Source organism: Manis pentadactyla, chromosome 10, assembly GCF_030020395.1.
Source record: "Manis pentadactyla isolate mManPen7 chromosome 10, mManPen7.hap1, whole genome shotgun sequence".
NCBI lineage: Eukaryota > Metazoa > Chordata > Mammalia > Pholidota > Manidae > Manis > Manis pentadactyla.
In genome coordinates this window covers 10,876,996-10,894,374 of record NC_080028.1, presented here as the reverse complement: position 1 = coordinate 10,894,374, position 17,379 = coordinate 10,876,996, and the positions used below count along the sequence as shown (strand labels likewise).

The 17,379-nt window shown below is 46.0% G+C and overlaps 1 protein-coding gene and 1 long non-coding RNA gene across 2 annotated transcripts in view; one reads left to right on the top strand and one right to left on the bottom strand.

The window, feature by feature from the left end:
* The window catches only part of CACNG2 (calcium voltage-gated channel auxiliary subunit gamma 2), a 105,257-nt gene extending 88,699 nt beyond the window's left edge, over nt 1–16,558 (bottom strand). The window contains exon 1 of the mRNA XM_036891026.2: nt 15,145–16,558. Coding sequence (XP_036746921.1) covers nt 15,145–15,355 — 211 coding nt within the window. The 5' untranslated portion in view covers nt 15,356–16,558. The remainder of the gene's footprint in view (nt 1–15,144) is intronic.
* Nucleotides 1–17,379, top strand: part of LOC118915338 (uncharacterized) — a 175,971-nt gene that overhangs the window by 111,197 nt on the left and 47,395 nt on the right. The gene's annotated exons all lie outside the window — the stretch shown is intronic.

Below are 17,379 nucleotides of genomic sequence, written 5' to 3'. Positions count from 1 at the left end.
CTTAGTAGCTGTCCTCCTATCAGAGGAGAGAGGGGAACTTCTGTTTCTCAGGACCCTCTGAGGGCTCTCTTTTGCCAGATCCTACTGCTATTTCATGTGACTTTGTGGGACAGACTGAAAAGCCCAAGGCTTGCCAGAGGGTGAGCAGAGATGTAAGCTGGGCGGAAGGGGGGCCAGGAGACCCAGAATGCAGTCGGCCCTGCCCAGAGGCAGGTGCTTTGTCCACCCTGAGAGGTAGCAGCGGAGGTGTGTTGCAGAGGGAAACACGCGGTGCGGTGGGTTGTCGAGGTTCCTTTAGTTCCGCAAGCATTGCTGAACTCCTATTCTGTGCCAGGCAGTGCGCCAGGTGCTTGAGGCTCTGCACCAAATGCTGGGTGGGCGACGGGAGCAAGGGCTGGAGTCTGAGCACCACTGCCAGCCGGCTGCATGGCACTGGCTGAGGCACCTTCCTTCTCTGAGCCTCAGGTCCTATGGTCAAAAGCTGAGGCTCTGGACCAGATGAGCTCCCTGGATATAATGCTAGTTGCCTTCCCTCGACCAGGAATAAGGGGTCTATTTATCCAGACTTCCTTATAGCTAATGTGTGGTCATATGGCAAGCTTCTGACCAATGAGGTCAAAACAAAAATGTTGTATGATATCTTTCAAGAAACCTTCAGAGCCATGTGACAGGTGACCTTTGCATTTGTCTCTGTGCCATTCTCCACCTTGATGCCTAGAATGTGACAGCAGAGGCTGGAGCTCTGGCAGCCATATAGACTATGAGGGTGAAGGCCTTACCAAGGGGATGGTGGAGCAGGGAGCTGCTAGGAGTCTGCATTGCAAACCAGTTCTGGGACCCTCTAGACCAATCTTAATGTCTTCAGATTGGTTTCTTGAGAAAGAAGAAATTTTTGTCTTATTTAAGCTACTGTTAACCTTATTTTTCTGTTACTTATAGTCCAATCTAATCTTTCCTGGTAAAAGCTCTAAAATCACTTTCAGGATACCATTCTGAGGTTGTGACATTAGGGGTTCACTAAGCATTCACTTCTTGTGTTAGGCCCAATAATGACCTGCCAAAGATGCCCACATCCCAATTCCTGTAAGCTGTGAATATGTTTCATTGCATGGCAGAGAGTCATTGGGTTGTAGATGGAATTAAGGTTGATAATCAGATGACCTTAAAGGAGGGAGATGATTCTGACTGTCCAGGTGGGCCCAGTGCAATCATGAAGGTCTTTGAATGTGGAAGAGGAAGGCAGGAGTGTCAGGGTATGCAGCTTGAGGACTCTGTCTAGCACTGCTGACTCTGAAGATGGAGGAAGGGGACACTGGCTGAGGAATGTGGGAAGTCCCTAGAACCAGAAAAAGCAAGGAAGCAGACACACCCCAAGTGCCTCCAGAAGGAACAGAGCCGTGCTGACACCGTGACTTTAACCCAGTGAGACCAATTTCAGACTTCCGCCTTCCAGAACTGTGAGATATCATGACTGTGGTATTTAAAGCCATTAAGTTTGTGGTTGTTTGTTACAGCAGCAATAGGAAACTATAATAGAGACCCTTTGTTTCCTCCTGGTAAAATGAGAATCATGATAGCACCCACGTTATAGAGTGCCGTGTGGCTTAAGGAAGGTGATGTACATGTATGGTCCTTGGGATGGGGCCCAACACACAGAGCCCCTCAAGCAGTGTTAACTCTCAGGGAAACTCATCCATTCCTCGCATGCCTCAAGTCCTCACTTTAACCATAAGTAACAATACTAGTGGAAACATACTGATACTAAGTACTTAGGACTGAAACAATGGCTTTACCAAATTCAATAATTTACCAAATTATTTGTTGCCTAGGAGAAAGATTGTTATCTTCACCTTAGAAGTGAGGAAACAGTCCCAGTTGGCTGGTGGCAGAGGGAGGATTCAGATCCGTGTCCAATGATCATGCTCCAAAGCCTTGCTTCTCAAAGTGTGGCCTGCAGAACTGTGGTATCAGCCCTCCCTGGGAGCTATAAATATAATCTCAGCCCCAACCTGGACCCCTGTGTCTACAGTTCAACAAGATTCCCAGGTAATTAGCATATATATATATGTGAGAAGTGCCACTGTAGAATAAGGGCTCTGCTCTCTCCTTGACGTCACCCATCTGGGGCAGCCTCAGGTACTGCTCTGAGTCTTGCTCCTCTGTTCTATTTGGCAGACTCCTATTCATCCTCTAAAACCCACTGCAGAGGGCACTTCCTTAGGATCCTTGTCCTGACTGTCCCAAATAGAGTTGCTCTCTGGTCTGGCCTTTACACATGCCTTTATCAGTGTCTGAGCTCTCTGGTAATAGTTTCAGTACATGCATCTCTTTCTGGGCCTTGATCTCTTTCTGTCATCCAAAAGACCGTCACTAAGTACCTGCTATGTGCCAGCTGCTGATCTTAGGCCTAGGGCTATGGCAGTAAATGGAACAGATAAGGACCCTGGTCTCACAGAGTTTATATTCAAGTTGGGAGAGAAATAATATACCCTGTAGACAAACGAGTTCAGAGAGCATGAAGTATGTTGAAGAAAATAAAATAGGCAAGAGAGACTAGGAAAAGGATGAGCAACATGAGTTGTGGACATCAGGGCAGATTCCCCCTCCAGAGAGGACTTGTTTCTGTGCCCCATGAATTAGCACAGAGATGAATGTAGCAAAAATTCAAAAATGGTCAAATTGGATCAGATCTGGCCATCAAATTGCATGTCTATAATTTCATATCCTTTCAGAGCAATTGCTGAGCAATTTTTTCTTACCCAGAAAACTCCTGAAATTTCCCTCTTCTCTATTTTTCTATGAAGTCTTCTGAGGTGAAAATTCAAAGTAGAGAATCCCTCTTTCTCCAGCAATACCACCCCCCCACACACACCCCAGAACAACAATGTGGAACACCTTCCTGGCACCACCTGCCATTTAGGTATTAAATAAAGCTCACCACATGGTCGGCATGACAGGGTGGGTGGGCTTCCTGAAGGGGGGCAAGGTCAGAAAATGTCAGCTTCTGAAAGAGAAGCTATGAGGGTGGCATTAAACAGTGAGGTTCCCTCTATAAAAGCAATGACTTAACCTAAAGATGCTTCATGAAAGCGAAGGGATGAGGATGAGGCTAGCCTTCCACTCAAATCTTATCAGCAAGCACTGCTGGGGAATGTTGGATACTTATGCATTTATTTAGGGGCCTGGTGTTCTTCACCCTGTTAGCTGCTACACCCTGCCTGGGCTGGTGGTGTTTTGCTTACATTTTCAGCCACTGGAAGACAAAGACTCTGCCTGTGAATTGTCATTGGCACAGAAGAGTGTTTGCAAACTCAGATGCCTACAGAGGCCAGGGGAGGCCAAAGGAACCAGCAGCCACATAAGGTCCTTGGGAGCGGGAGGGACTTCAGGGACCTGTAGAACACCTGCCATGCCTGCAGGGACATGTGCTGCCTAGTTCCTGCTGATGGTGGCCATCAGCACAGGTGAAGGGGCACAGGATTACAACAATCTGATGTTTTTTTCAAGGGAAGTTAAAAAACAGGGATTTTTATAGAAAGTTCTATTTTGTAGAACATTTGACAGCCCAACACAACTCACTGGTAGGTTACCATTTGTAACTGCTAGTCTAACCCTTCACTATACCACCCATTAGGACAGTGCCTGGCACTTATCAATTGCTTACTGTGTACTGGCATCTTGCTAAGCAGTTTGCATGAAGCATCTCAGTAAAATTTCACAACTAACTCATGTGTGAGATACAATTTTATCCATTTACACATGAGAAAATTGACTTAGAGAGGTGAAATTCCTTGTCCAAGGTCACATATCTGGTTTGGATTGGAACCTGGGCTGTCAGATGACAGAGCTGACAGGAATTCCAGCTTGACTAGCATGCATACCTTGATTATGATGGTGCTGGGAAAAATCTGAGATTAAATATGCATCATAATCCCAGATGCAAAGCTGTGTCCTGTTTTCTATATTCATTCATATACTCGTTCAACAAACACTGAGCATCTACCATGTGCCAGGCATTGAACTAGGCCCTGGGGATGCAGATGTGGAATCACTCTCTCCAAGATTAAAGGTACTATCTTCTTTCTTCAGATTTCTCCTGTTTGCCCTATTTCAGTAAAGGTCACTCACTGTCACACCTTACTCAGCACAGGCCACAGTCCCCAGGTCCTGTGGATCCTTTCGTTTCAGTCCCCTGCCCTGGGTCAACGGCCTCATCATTCGCCAGACTGCTCAATCATTTCCTTACTGGAGTCCCTGCTCTGTCCTCTTCCCCCATCTCTACTTCCCATGGCCTCTTGAGCCATTCTCCTAAAAAGGCAAGTATGATCATGCCAGTCCCTTCTCAACATTCTCTTCTCTTTTCACAGTCTAAGTGTCCCTTCATGACGTGACCTCTGTGCAACATCATCCCTCGGTACCAATATGTTCCCCTACCTCCCCTCCCATACCTGGCTCCCCAGCAATACTAGAAACCTTATGTGGTCCCCAAAATACCCCATCCTCTCTCACACCTCTTCCTGGAACAATCTCTGTGTGTGCTTGCTGTGCCCCTGTTTCCCCAACTAGAGCATAAGCTCCTTGAGGGCAGGGGCTGCATCATTTTACCTTTGTAAACCCAGAGCCTAGGACAGTACCTGGCACTCAATAGTAACTGAGTAAATTTTGTTGATGAAACGGACAAGGGAACTCATGGTCTAGAGTTGGGAACAGAAATGGAAATAACAGAGAAGATGGAAGATGTGTGAGAAACGTGTGGATACTGTGGAAGGAAAGAGGGAGGGAATGTAACCCAGGCGAGAGGCCGCAGAGCTACTGGGGACAGTGACAGTTTAGCTGAGTCTTGAAGACAAGTAGCTTGTGGTTGGGAATGTGCCCTCTAGGCAGGGGGCCGGGGAGAGAGAATATATGTATTCATTCAGTAGTGGCCCCTGCTACTAATGGCAAGGAGAGGGATGTCCATATATTTTGAGGCATTCTTCTGTTTTTGAAGCAATGAGAAAATGTGGCAGCCCTTCCATTTTTCCCGACTCTGCCCTGGGTAAGAAGCATATCCTAATTTAAGCTTCAAACTTTTGAAGGCCTCATCATACATGGAGTACAATCAGCAATTTCTGTTCAGCCTTGCCTTCAGTTTCTCTGAGAAATTTCTTTATAGATTTGGGGGATCAGGGGAAAATTGTAAATATAATTAGTGTAATAGAAGGCTGTGCACAGGTTTTTGGTTTGGACAGACTTGGGTTGGAATCTCAGCTCTGCCACTTGCTGTGTGACCTTGGGCAAATTGCTTAAATTCTCTGAGCTTCTTGAGATGAAATGGCATATATCTGCCAAATTGTGAAGATGAAATACAAGAGCTAACCTCTGGAAAGCATCTAGACAGTGCTTAGCACATAGGAAACACTTAATGAATGGTTAGCTATTATTATTATTATTACTGTAGTTATTATTAGTATTGAAGTGATGCCAGGGTTATTTTCTTTGCAAAATATCTTGGAAGAAAATTGGCGAGGAGAGTCCTCAACCTTAGGGAAAATTCAAGAAGGATAGAGGATAAGACTTGTGTAGACAGAGATTCAGGTAGGGAGAAAATATGACAGAAAATAATGAATGAACCTTTGTTCAGAGAAAGAGAGAGGAAAGCAACGTGGAAAAACTGAGATAAAGAAAGCCCTCAGGGTCAGCAACAGCTGCTCACCAGTGAATTAGTCCTGATGGCAAGGCCAGAGAGAGCCTGGCACTGGGGTATTTATATGCATGGTGGATGGGGTAGCAAATAAAGGGGCCGATTCCCCATACAATGAGGCCATAGCAACCGTGCACCTGGGATCTTGTACCTAATCTTTGACATTGTTGTTAGCAGCTGGAAGACTACCCAAGGTCAAAGAAGTTCAGGGAAGAATGAATATAGTGTCAATAAGGAAAAGGGGTGGGAGCTCCTCACAAAAGGGCTGCTAAGTCAGTGCCTCTGGGACAGGTGATAACTAACAACTATTTGGATTGAGAGGAAAGGGGCTGCTGCTGCCCAGGAGGGCAGCTTATCAGCTTCCTGAAGCTTTATGGCCAAGCTGTGGCCCGCAGGCACCCCAGAGAGCCTTCCAGGTTGCAGGTGCAGGGGATATGCCTGCCTGCTCTCCAGTGTCTGTTGGAATGCAGTCCAGCCAAGCCTCGGAGAAAAGACTGGTCCAGAAGATGCTTGGAGGTTTTGTTTAAAAGCCCATTCCCTCCCTAGATGGGAGCTTCCTGAGGGCAGGCACTGCTTTTTCAGTTATTCATTCAACATGTAGCTCCTAAGCATAGTGCCAAGGCAAACGCAGTCCCAGCTCTTGTGGAATGCACAGTCTTACAGGGGTACACAGGTCATGAGCAAGTGAGTGCTAATAGGAAAAAAGCCAATATTAAAATGTTGAAGAGGAACTAAGAGGACAATAGGACTGGGTCCTTTGGTTAGGATTGTTTGGAAACCCCCAGAAGGTGGCATTTGAGCAGAGACTTTCTGTATCTTTGTAGCACTTCGTGTTTAATAACTGCCTGTTATACTGGGAAATGAGAAGAGAAGGGAGGCTCTTGTGCCTCTTTCGTGCATAACTTCTAATCTCCCTTCTCTTCTTCCTTCATTCTCTGTTTACTACAGATAACTTAGTGCAAGTTACCTGGTTACTGTAGCGATATCCTCACTGTGCCTCATGCCTTCCTGGTCAATCTTACCAGCTCCAAGGAACCCCTGACCCCCTCAACATCCAGTGGTCTCACTGATGGGCAAAGCCAGTTGGACCCTCTCTTGCTTCCCACCTTTCTGGGCCTCCCTTTTCTTCAATGCTGGAATATACGCTGCACTGGGAGCCATTTCTATTCCTTTGGGATCATATCTCCACCGCCTCCCAGACTCACTCCTCCCTGCCATCTACCTTCCAGCCATATTGGACCCTTGACACGGCCGCTTGAGCATCTGTGTTTCTGCACATGCTGTTTCTTCTGTCTGAAGTGCTCTTCCTCTCCTGAGCTTGCTTACTCCTATGCATCCTTCAGAACCTGGTCTTTCTTGGCAACCCCTTACCCCCAGTCTCTGTGCTTCCAGAATCCCCTGTGCTTATGTTTCATGCTGTGTCATCATCATCATCTGTTCACTGCTGTGCCTTCTCTACTAGACTAGGAGTTCCTCTGGAGCAGAGATTGAGCCTTTGATTCTGTCCTAGATTCTCATATAGTGCCTGACTAGTGCTCAGGGAACAGCTGTTGAGCTAAGATCAACTACTGACCTTTTCCTTGTTAAGAAAAATGCTGTAAGACCATGTTCTACTCCCCGTTGCTTCCTTCTAAGTCATGGGATAGGTACCAGCTGTGTGCTGGAGGAATCCCTCAGGCTCTCTCTGAGCACCTTGTCTGCCTTTCTCTCTGCCAGCAAGTAGCTTACCATCTTCCTTTGATTCTAACACACAGATTTTAGGTTTAAAGGTTTAAAAATTAGAGTGTATTTTATAGTTGATGTGTATATTAAATCTATTTTCCCTCCCCTGAAAGCTGTTTAAATAGGTAGTTTGTTTTATAATGAGGATGGTGTCTTAGAACTGATGGCACTGGGAGAGTAAAGCCCTTTCTATGCCTAGGAGAAAGGACAAGGGTGCTGGGCTGGCTAGACCTCAGTACTCATCAACAGTCCTACAGTGTGCACTTCTTGGCACTGGGGAGCATAGTTAACACCTCTCTACTTTCATTCCTATTTTCAGCAAGTCTGGTGGATATAACTAAGCCTCATTCAAATTCCAGCTCAAATCCTCGATGATCCTAACTGGTTGTTAGAGATTCCAGGAATCTCTCTGTATCTGTGGAAGGGTAATAAGGAGAGGCGGTAACAGGCTATGTCAAACGTCTTGTAGGAAGTGGAGCTGTTTTGTGAGATGCCAGTTCTTTAGGGTGTCCTACTGGGACTCACCTGGATGGTCCTTGAGGCAGGGTGGAAACCTTTCTATCACTGCCTCCCTATGTTTAGCATGAGGTTGGTACCCACTGTCAACACCTCCACTGGGTATATTTTGAATTCAGTTGATTAGAGTAGAATAAATCTATTTCTCCCCTTTCTGCCTTGTCATGGGAAGTTTTTAGACTGAAGAGACCACACCAAGCAGTTGAGGATGGACGGGGGAGGCTTTATTCTCTTCATTATATAGATGATACAAATAAGCACAGAGATAGAATTAACTAGCTCAAGGTCACACAGCTCAAAAGCAAGAAGCAAGAAGCCAGAAAGCAAAACTCTTCAATAAACTAACAAAGCCCCACACCTTTGGGTCCTAACTACTTCCACACCCACCTGCCCACCATCTGGTGTCAGCCCCCAATGGCACACTCCTTCCATCTCTGGCCTTCCCCCAGTACTTGTCTCATTCTCTTCCTCACTGATCTCTGCACTTGCTGCCCTCTGACCTGGAATGTTCTTTCTTCCTCTCTTAACCTAGTTAACTCCTGCTTATCCATTCTTGTCTCACCTCCTCAAGAAAGCCTTCTCTGATTAGATATCTCAATATTATAAACTCACAGTCCCATGCAGCTCAGCTTGAGAGCACTATTACAGTTGGAATTTATATATACAGTGGAGAGATTCTTTGAATTAGGATCTGTCTTTCCCAGGAGGCTCTAAGGACACTGAGGGCAGTTGCTTCCCATTGCGACCCCAACCCCTGGCCCAGCACCTGGCACTTTGCAGGGGCTCATCAAAGATTGAACAAATAACATAAATGAGAGAAGGAATTGCCTGATCTGTGTCTATAAACTAACTTGGAAACTTAAAATGCACATTTCATTTGAACATGGGTTTTTTGGTCAAAATACTTATATTTGAGGCTAACAGGAGCCATTGCATTTTGAATGATTAAAGAACCTCTTGCATTATCATCCTGGATGTATGCCTGTTCCTCCTCCCCCTGACCTGAAAGCGTACGCTCATGGGAAGCTCTCTGCCCGTCTCTGTGACAGCTGTTCTGGATGCTGGGGAGGCAGGAATGCATGGCCAGGACCTATTTAGAGGAGGTTCACCCCGCAACACTTCGTTCTCAGGCATTTATTTTCTCTTCAAAGACTTTCTTTTTTATTATCTTTCTTTATTATTGTCCCTTGTTTGTTGAATGTCTGTCTTCCCCCAGCCCAACCTTTCCTTTCTCCCTCCCCTCTCCTCCCACCCTTCTGTGATGAGTTCATCATTTTTTGGAATGTCAAAAAAATGATGGTTTTGCCACCACTGTTCACTGTATATAATTTAAAGGACAATCCTTTGACAATATGAAGGGACTACCATTCTGAATACCTACTCTACAGCGGGAAGTGGTCATTTGTTCCTTCACCAGCAAAGGCGCGTTCAACGTCTTGCACTGTCATAACTGCTGTGGCTACGACAGTGAGCAGAACAGACAGAAAGCTCTGCCCTCAGGGAGCTGACAGTCTAGTTGTTGAGAAAAACAACAAATATCATGAGTGAAATATGTAGTTTGCTAGAAGGTGGTAAGTACTGTGTTGAAAAAAATGAGTAAGCAAGATTTTTGAGGGGTATGAAGTGGGGTTGTTGATTGTAATTGCAAACAAGGAGGTCAGGAAAAAGAAGGTGACAGATACCCATTCAGTTAACCCTAAGTCACCAGGCACCATGTGAGAAGACTTTTCACAGAAAAGGAAACTGAGGCTTGGAAATGTTAAGTAACTTGCTACAAATCACACAGCTTATAAGGCTGCAGCACTTGAAATGATCCCAGGTCTGGGTGGCTGCAGAATTCTTTCGACTGTACCACAAAGATTCATCTGAAAACTTCCTTGACTTACAGGGGACATAAATTTGCTACTTTCTGAAAAATGGCATCAAACATTAAACCAGTGGATAGTCTACGCTGAGGACACTTCCAAAATGAAAGGGCAAAGCCAAAGAAGTGGACGGTGGGTCTGGCCTAAAGTTCAGTTCTGTGTTCCCTCAGCCTTATGGGAGGAGGGCTACGGCAGAACTGTCACCCTGAAAGGCACAGGGCAGCTGGAGGGAGTGGTATGTCGGGGAGTCAGGTGGGCCAGCATATAGGTAACTGATGTGCTCAGGTTGGGCACTCACTGGAGGACACTCAGTGGGACACAGATAGAACAGAACCCGGTGCAGGCACTAAATACGAGCATGAGGCCATAGTAGGCAGGGGCCGTGCATAGAGATCGCTGGTAATTTACAGGCTGGAAACAAGGGGTGTGGGTTCAAGGGTTGACTCTGCCACTCTCTGCCTGTGTGGCCTTGGTGTATGGTGTCACACCCTTGTGCCTCATTCTGCTTACCTTTAAAGGGAGGCAGGGGCAGGGAGGGCAGTGTGAGTGGGCTGGGACTTACACAGAGTTTGTTCCTCAGCAAAGGAGTCAGGTTTGTGTTACACGGTGGTACAAATGCTTAGGAATACAGGGCCTGGCTCTACGGAAAACTGTTGCTCAGAACCTAAGACCTTGGGAAAAGTTCTCAGGGTTCTGGTGATTGGGTGGATTGGTTTGACAAAGAATAGAAAGTTCTTGGGAAGGTAAATAAGGATGGTCTGTAATGCCTGCTCTCCTAAGTGTCTATTCTAGCGACTGGACTTTGGTGTACTTTAAAGTGGAAGAGGGAATAAAATCAATTGGTATTTTTTTCTTTTCCTGTAGATGCCAAATACACTGATAATTTTTCTTTAGCCAATTAAGAGCTTTGCAACCCAGTGACAACCTCATTTGAATTATTTTATAATAATGAATTCATGACTCATTACTTTCCTCTAAAAAGGAAGTACCAGGAAGAACAAAGAAGTCATCTTGACTTCCTTATCCCCTTTTCTCTCTTTCTCTTGATTACTTGATTGTCTCATGCCCATATAATGTTTGAATTAATTTAAATAATCTTAACCAGGAAGACTAATAAGAAACTTAATGTCTCTTCAAAGATAAACATTTTGGAGCCGCTTAGCAGGTGTACATCCCTAGCCCTTTGTCTCTCAACCTATAAAACCCCTAGTCAACGCACCACCCAGGCTCTGTTGTCCCCTCCTGGCCTGAGCCAGCTCTGTCCTCTTGCTTTCTCTCTAAATAAAAGCCTCTGCCTTGCTCTCCTAAAAAAAATTTTAAAAATCTTAAGAATTTCTGAATCAATCATTGATATTTTTATGCACCTACTGTGTGTAAAGTACCTAAAGAGACTCAGATTATCTTGGGAATTTTGGAGTGATAGGTATATAGTAGGAAGACCAGTTAGTAACTTCCATTGTCAACTCACCCACACTTAAAGGCAAGAGTGTCTGGGAAAGACTATTGGCTTTTCTAAAATACAAGATATATACTTTCCTCCTGCAGAACAAGAGACTCATGGCTGAACTCAGCATGGAGTGCTTGCCACCGCACAGGCCTAGCAAAAGGTTTGCAATGATGAACTTGGAAAGACACTTCAGGAAAATCAAGAAACCTCCTGCTCTAAGAGAGCAGGGGTGTAAGGTGGGTGATAGAGGCTCTGTGAGCAAGCAGCATGTGGAGGGGAAGACAGGAGAAGCCATGGATGGAAGAGGAGCTCAGGAATTCAGCAGAGGGAATATAACTGTCTGGAGAGAGAGAAAAATTTCTGCCCTGCCTTACAGTAAGGAAAGAGCTGGGAGAGGGAGAGAGAAAGGAGGGACAGTGGGGGTGCACATCTGCTCCAGCCCCCCTTGTAGTGCTGTTGGCTCCTCCTCTGCAGGGCTGCAAAGCCTCTAGGGGAGACATGGAGCCTGGACAGAGGGGAGGAGGGTGCAGGAGACAATTTACCAAGAGTGAGTTTCTTGCTGCCCCTGGAGACAATGACTCCTTTTGGTGAGAACAGAGGTTAGTATCTTGAGCAGCAAGCCACCATGCTGGCCCAGAGACACCTTGCTTTGAGCAAGCTGTTTTAGTCTTGTCGTAGGTTCTAGTGAACTCTTTTCTGCAAGGGCCGATTCATCTCTCCATTCGGGGGCTCTTAATGCAGCCTTCCTGAAAAGTTCAAAAACTTCTCTGGTCACTCTCTACCTCCCTGTCCATGTGCAGACTGCCCCCCACCCCCCTCAGTCATCTAGAGACACCAGCTGGCTAGGTGTTTCAGGTTCACACACAGAAACACTGCTGTGTAGAGGGAGAAAATAAAGGTCGTAGTTTCTTCTTGATTCCTCCCCTTTCCTTCTGTGTCTACCCTGAATGGGTAGTACTATCTCTTCTCGTTCTTCAGCAGACATTCTTCGTTGCAAAAGCAGCAATAAAGGCAAGGAAATATTTTATAATTCCTATTTTCATCAAGAAGAGAATGTAAGAAATCATCTCAGGAGAAAAAAGTTCCTGAAAACTAGGCAGCAAAAGAGACCAAAGCAGACAGAATTGTTCTTCATCTGGAGTTATGAGCAGCATCTTGGGGAGAAGATATTTGAAATCTCTTCACAACTTTTTGGGTGTGGGCAGGAAACACGACAAAGAGGTGGCGAGGGGACCTTTTTTGAAAGTCTTAATTTCTCACCAAAAAAACCCCATAGGTTGGGGGAACCTGAAGTGCTGACAACTTGTTTTCTGTAAAGTCCGAGCCTATTTTGAGTGCTCAAAAAAGCAAGCACACAAATGCCCCACAAGAGTCATCTATACCAACCTGCGGATATAAGTGCACTTAATCTTTGGAAATCAGTGTGGTTTTTGCAAATAAGTGGCTTGAAATCTTCAAACCATTTTCTAAGTGGCCAAGGCTCAGCTTCTTAAGGGGGTTCTGGGCCTGCACAGCCCCATATGAACAGAGGTTTTGGAAATTAAAGGGCAGGTTGAAATGGGGCCCTGAGCACCAACCCCCTTCCGTCCTGGGCCTTGGCTACAAGTGGAAAAGGAATAGTGATCCTGAAGGAAGCCTGGCCTCCCCTCACTGCCTGGGGAGAGGGGCCCAACTACAGCTCCTGTGTACATCACACATCCCTTGAGAAGCGTTGTAATTCTCACCCTTTTAGGGATGATTGTGGGGGTTGGTGGTGGTGTGTGCAGCATGGAGAGAAAGTTAGAGGGGGTGGGCAGTACATTTGGGGATGTGGACACTGAACAGATAGAATTTGAATGAAAATATTTAAGCCTTCTAATGAACAAGTGATCCAAAGCTACCTCTAGTCTGTTTGCCCTCTGGGAATTATAAAATGTTTAAAAGACCACAGTATTAAGAATTGGCAAATAAAACCCCGATAAAGTACGTTTATACCAACTCACCAATTTCTGAGTATATTTCTCTTAAAATTACGTCCTATCTTTTCTCTAATCTCTTGGCTGCATATCTCCATCTGTCTAACTAAATTCAAGGAAGGCAAATTGCTACTATACTCATTTCCCTAAAGCAACCCTCATTCACTTTGCTTTTCTTCTCTTTTGGAATAAAAGTCTGCCATAAATGTTTAATTAAATGGAAGTCTTTCCACTGTTAATGACTAGCTGCATAAAGACTCTTCATTTTTTTTAAGGAGAGGGTGTGTTTAAAACAGTCCCTATTAATTTCCCGATATTGATTCTCTGGCTGGGGAAGAGCATATAGTATTCAGCATAGAGCTCCTCTGCAGACTATGTTCAAGGCAGCAGTTTGGATTGAGAAAGGGCACCAAATGCAGTATGCGTCAAATAGACCATCGTTCAATGAAGTCACTTAGCTATTCAAAACATGTCCAGCCATCACTCAATCGTTTGCACCAAGAATGTTGGGAGGGGGCCTCAGAGTTGGTGCTTTTCCCCAGACATAACCATTTCCCAAAGAGCAGCTTTTGCTTAGTTTGGGTTAGCCCCTGGGGCCACATCAGTTTCTCCTTCTTTCGTGTTTCCCTCTCTTCTCCCCTATTTCCTAGCTTCAACTCCTTGCATCACCATCCCATATGGAGCTTAACAAACAATCCTGCAGTCCCTACTTCCCGATGCTGCCCCAGAGGGCTTCCAGTATTGGTTCGTGTCAGAGGCAAAGCACACAAGCCTTTCTCTCCACACAGAAACATGTAGCTCTCTGTCTGTGCACATCCTTCTACGCATAGCTGTAGCTTGTATAGACAGACATATATAGACATGCAAATGCAGTCCCTCATATTAAAGTCTGTTGCTAAATGCAGGTTGTATGACCTGCAGGAGTTTTTTTTCTGTGCTTGTTAATGTGTCTCAGAAGCACATGCCTTCATTGTACCCTGATCTCACAGCTTTTACACTGTGGCGACTGCTTTGCCCACAGCACAGGCACAGGCACACATGTCCCAATGACCCTGCAAGATCAAGGCAAACAGCTGACACTCTTGCCCCACTGCTCCCTCATTCCCCCCTCAACCTCCTCAAGCCCTCGCTCCCTCCCAGCCTCCCTGCACAACGTCTGATTCTTGAGCTGGCTGCAATGCTGACTCTACTGGCTTCTGGATAACAGATATGTCACTCTACGTGGAAACGAATTGGTCCTCAGCCTAACCTGCAAGTGAATTGCTGTTTATTAGAACTTAGGCGTATTTCCTGTGAGAGACTTATGTATTTTTAGACTTTGTAAACGTTAAGACACATACACACACGCAGCCAGTCGCCCCGAATGATATGTGTGGCTCATAGACATTACAAAATGCTCTTGAACTCAGCTTGAGCTCCTGGAATAATTAGGATTTACCAAATAAGGATTCTTAGAAACAACAGATTTTTTTTTTTTTTAAAGAAGATTTGCAGATGGTGCTGTGTCTGGGACTTTTGGGGAGTAAAGGGAGGAGGAAAGGAAGAGCATTTTTGAATTCTTTCTTATGAAAAGAGGAGCAGTGTTGAGAGAGGCAATTGTTTTCCCCCTTCACATATGGCAATACTACATCAAATGGCAAACCCTAATGATTCCGAAGCAGGCAGAGCACATTTAACTTTTAAACACAGTCTCTTGTTGTTTTCATCATATCATAGATTATTCCAATGAAGAGGTTTGCGGGAAGTGGGTGGTGGAGGCTTGAGAGTTGAGTATGGTGTTTGCTTAATGATTTTCTTTCCTCTGAGACCAACCCAACCAACCTTGATCTGTGGTGGTAAGAGTGAAGTAAGAAAATGGTGGAATGTAAAGGGGACTTAATTGGAGGAGGATGGGGAGGGGGAGTGAAAAGGGGAGGGGTGAGGTGGAGAGTGGGGAGGAGATGGGATATCAAATACCTTCTAGGCAGCAGGTTCTCCATAATCCAGAATGGGTCATAACTTCCTCGTTCTTTTTGCTGGTTTCATTCTCACTGACACTTTTGGTCTTGCAAACCCCTCGGGAGTAGAGCCAGTAGTCGGTCCCCACAGCTATGGTCATCAGACTGAAGGCAGCGAAAGCACCAACGGTGGTTAAAAGCATTTGAACACCTCGATCAAACAGCCCCATAATTCTTCATTATATAAACACCCAACCGACTTCTGGTTCTCGGGAGAGTGTGTGTGAGGGTGCGAGTACTAAAGCAAAAAAATAAAAATAATTCTACTACTAATATAATTGATATATGTGTGAATAGAGAATATGGAGAGAGATAAAAAAAAGGGAGGTAAGAAAGCTCACGGAAAAGAGTGTAAATTATAAAGATCACACGGGAAGAGAGGCTTGCCTTTTGAGATCAGAAACTGTTCCAGTTGCAGTGATTTAAAAAAAAAAAGAAAAAAAGAAAAGAAAAGAAAAGAAAAAGACACCCCCCACCCCCCCAAGTGAGATGCCTCAATCTCTTTTCCTAAAATTCTGGTCTCCAGTTTCCATATGTGACAGCTAATTTGGAGATGGCTTCCACAGTGAACCAGGGGACAGCCGCATTCTCAGCACGATCTTTCATGGTCGGGACCTAGACAGTTAGAGACTGTAAAAGCCGAGATGCAACCTTCCGTCTTCGTTCTCGGCTCTGCGGCCTGCGCCATGAAAATCCTTTGCTTCGCCAGTTCTCCTTCCTTGGGGGGTCTCGGGCGCTTTCGTTTCAGACCAGACTTCCCAGTATTCTGTAAGCCCTTGATCTCAGCTGAACAGGTGCGGGGGTCTCGCTCTCCATGGTTTTGCCCCAGCAGCGGCAGCAGGGCGGTCAGGCACGGCGGCGGCGGCGGCGGCGGCGGCAGGACGAGAAGCGGCGGGTGGTTATTGTTGTTTGGTGGCGGGGGTAGTGCTGGCGAAGTGGGGGAGGGAGGGGGTTTCTCCCGGAGAATCGAGGCGGGTTTCCCTCCCCCTATCTGCAAAGCTCCTGGAAACAAGGGAGCCGGCGTCTTGCTGCAGAATGGACCGCCTGCCTGCCCCCACACTCCCGGCCGGCTCGGCCCCCGGCGGAGGCGCTCCCACCTACTGCATTACTGGGTGGTGCTGAACTGGACAGCTCCCTGCACCGCGCGCTCCCCGGCTGGCAGGATGGCCCGCCAGATCCCGGCGCGGGCCAGAGTCCTCCCTCCCCTCGCGGGCAGCAAGGCCGGAGCAGAGCGGGGGCTGCCTCTTCTCTTTTTACCCCTCTCCCAAATCCTAAAATGAGCGCTCTCCTGGGCTCCCGGAGCTCTTTAGAGGAAGGCGTAGCTAGAGGTAGCTCTCTCCCTCTCCCTCTCTCTCTCTCACACACTCTCTCTCTTTCCCTTCCCCCTTGGTGTTTCTTCCAGCTCAGCCTCCTTCTCATTCCATCTCTACGTGCCCAGAGCTTCAAATACAACCCTCCCATCACAATCAGATGGGCACAAAACTTCAGCCAGCCGTTTCTCTGCCTGGAAGCGGTGAAAATTTAATCTGGATGGGTAATTACAAACACGGTCTCTATGTGTTTTTTAAATCATCGTTTTCACTTTGCTGTTTGCGGGATTTGTTTTATTAGCATGTTAGCTTCGTCTCCTTTTGGTTGTTTCTCTCGCGTCTCTTTGTCTCTCTCTGGCTAACAGGGAGTGTGCAGTGCACTGTGTGTGTCTCTGTAGTTTTCCGTAAAATTCCGAATATTGCTCCTACAAGCAGACATTTTGGAAAGATTATTCATGGAACACGGTGGGAAAGGGTGACTGGTGGCTGGGGTTTGGGCAATGATTGTCATCTCAAGGGTAAACATGTTTGCAGGGTAAGTGGGTGAAATGTGAATCCTTCTGTTTCCCATGTCATTCATAAACTGGATTGGAAGAGATAAAAATCTCTGCTGTGAACAGTGAAACACATCATAACCTTCCCCCTCTTCTTTAGCAGAATCCTTATCCTGGATTAATAACAGGGTCTCCTCTTGTTTTTGTATGTGCAACTTTTCCTTAATGTGGCCATTGGAAAAAGAAGTCCATCAGATTCCTGCTGTTACTGACTGTCTTTTTCTCTGATCAGTTTCATAGTTAAGTGAGACCACATGAGGCATAATGTGGGTGCACTGTTTTCAGTTTTTTGGGGGAGGAGCCTAGAGAGAGGTGTGAGTATGGTGGGTC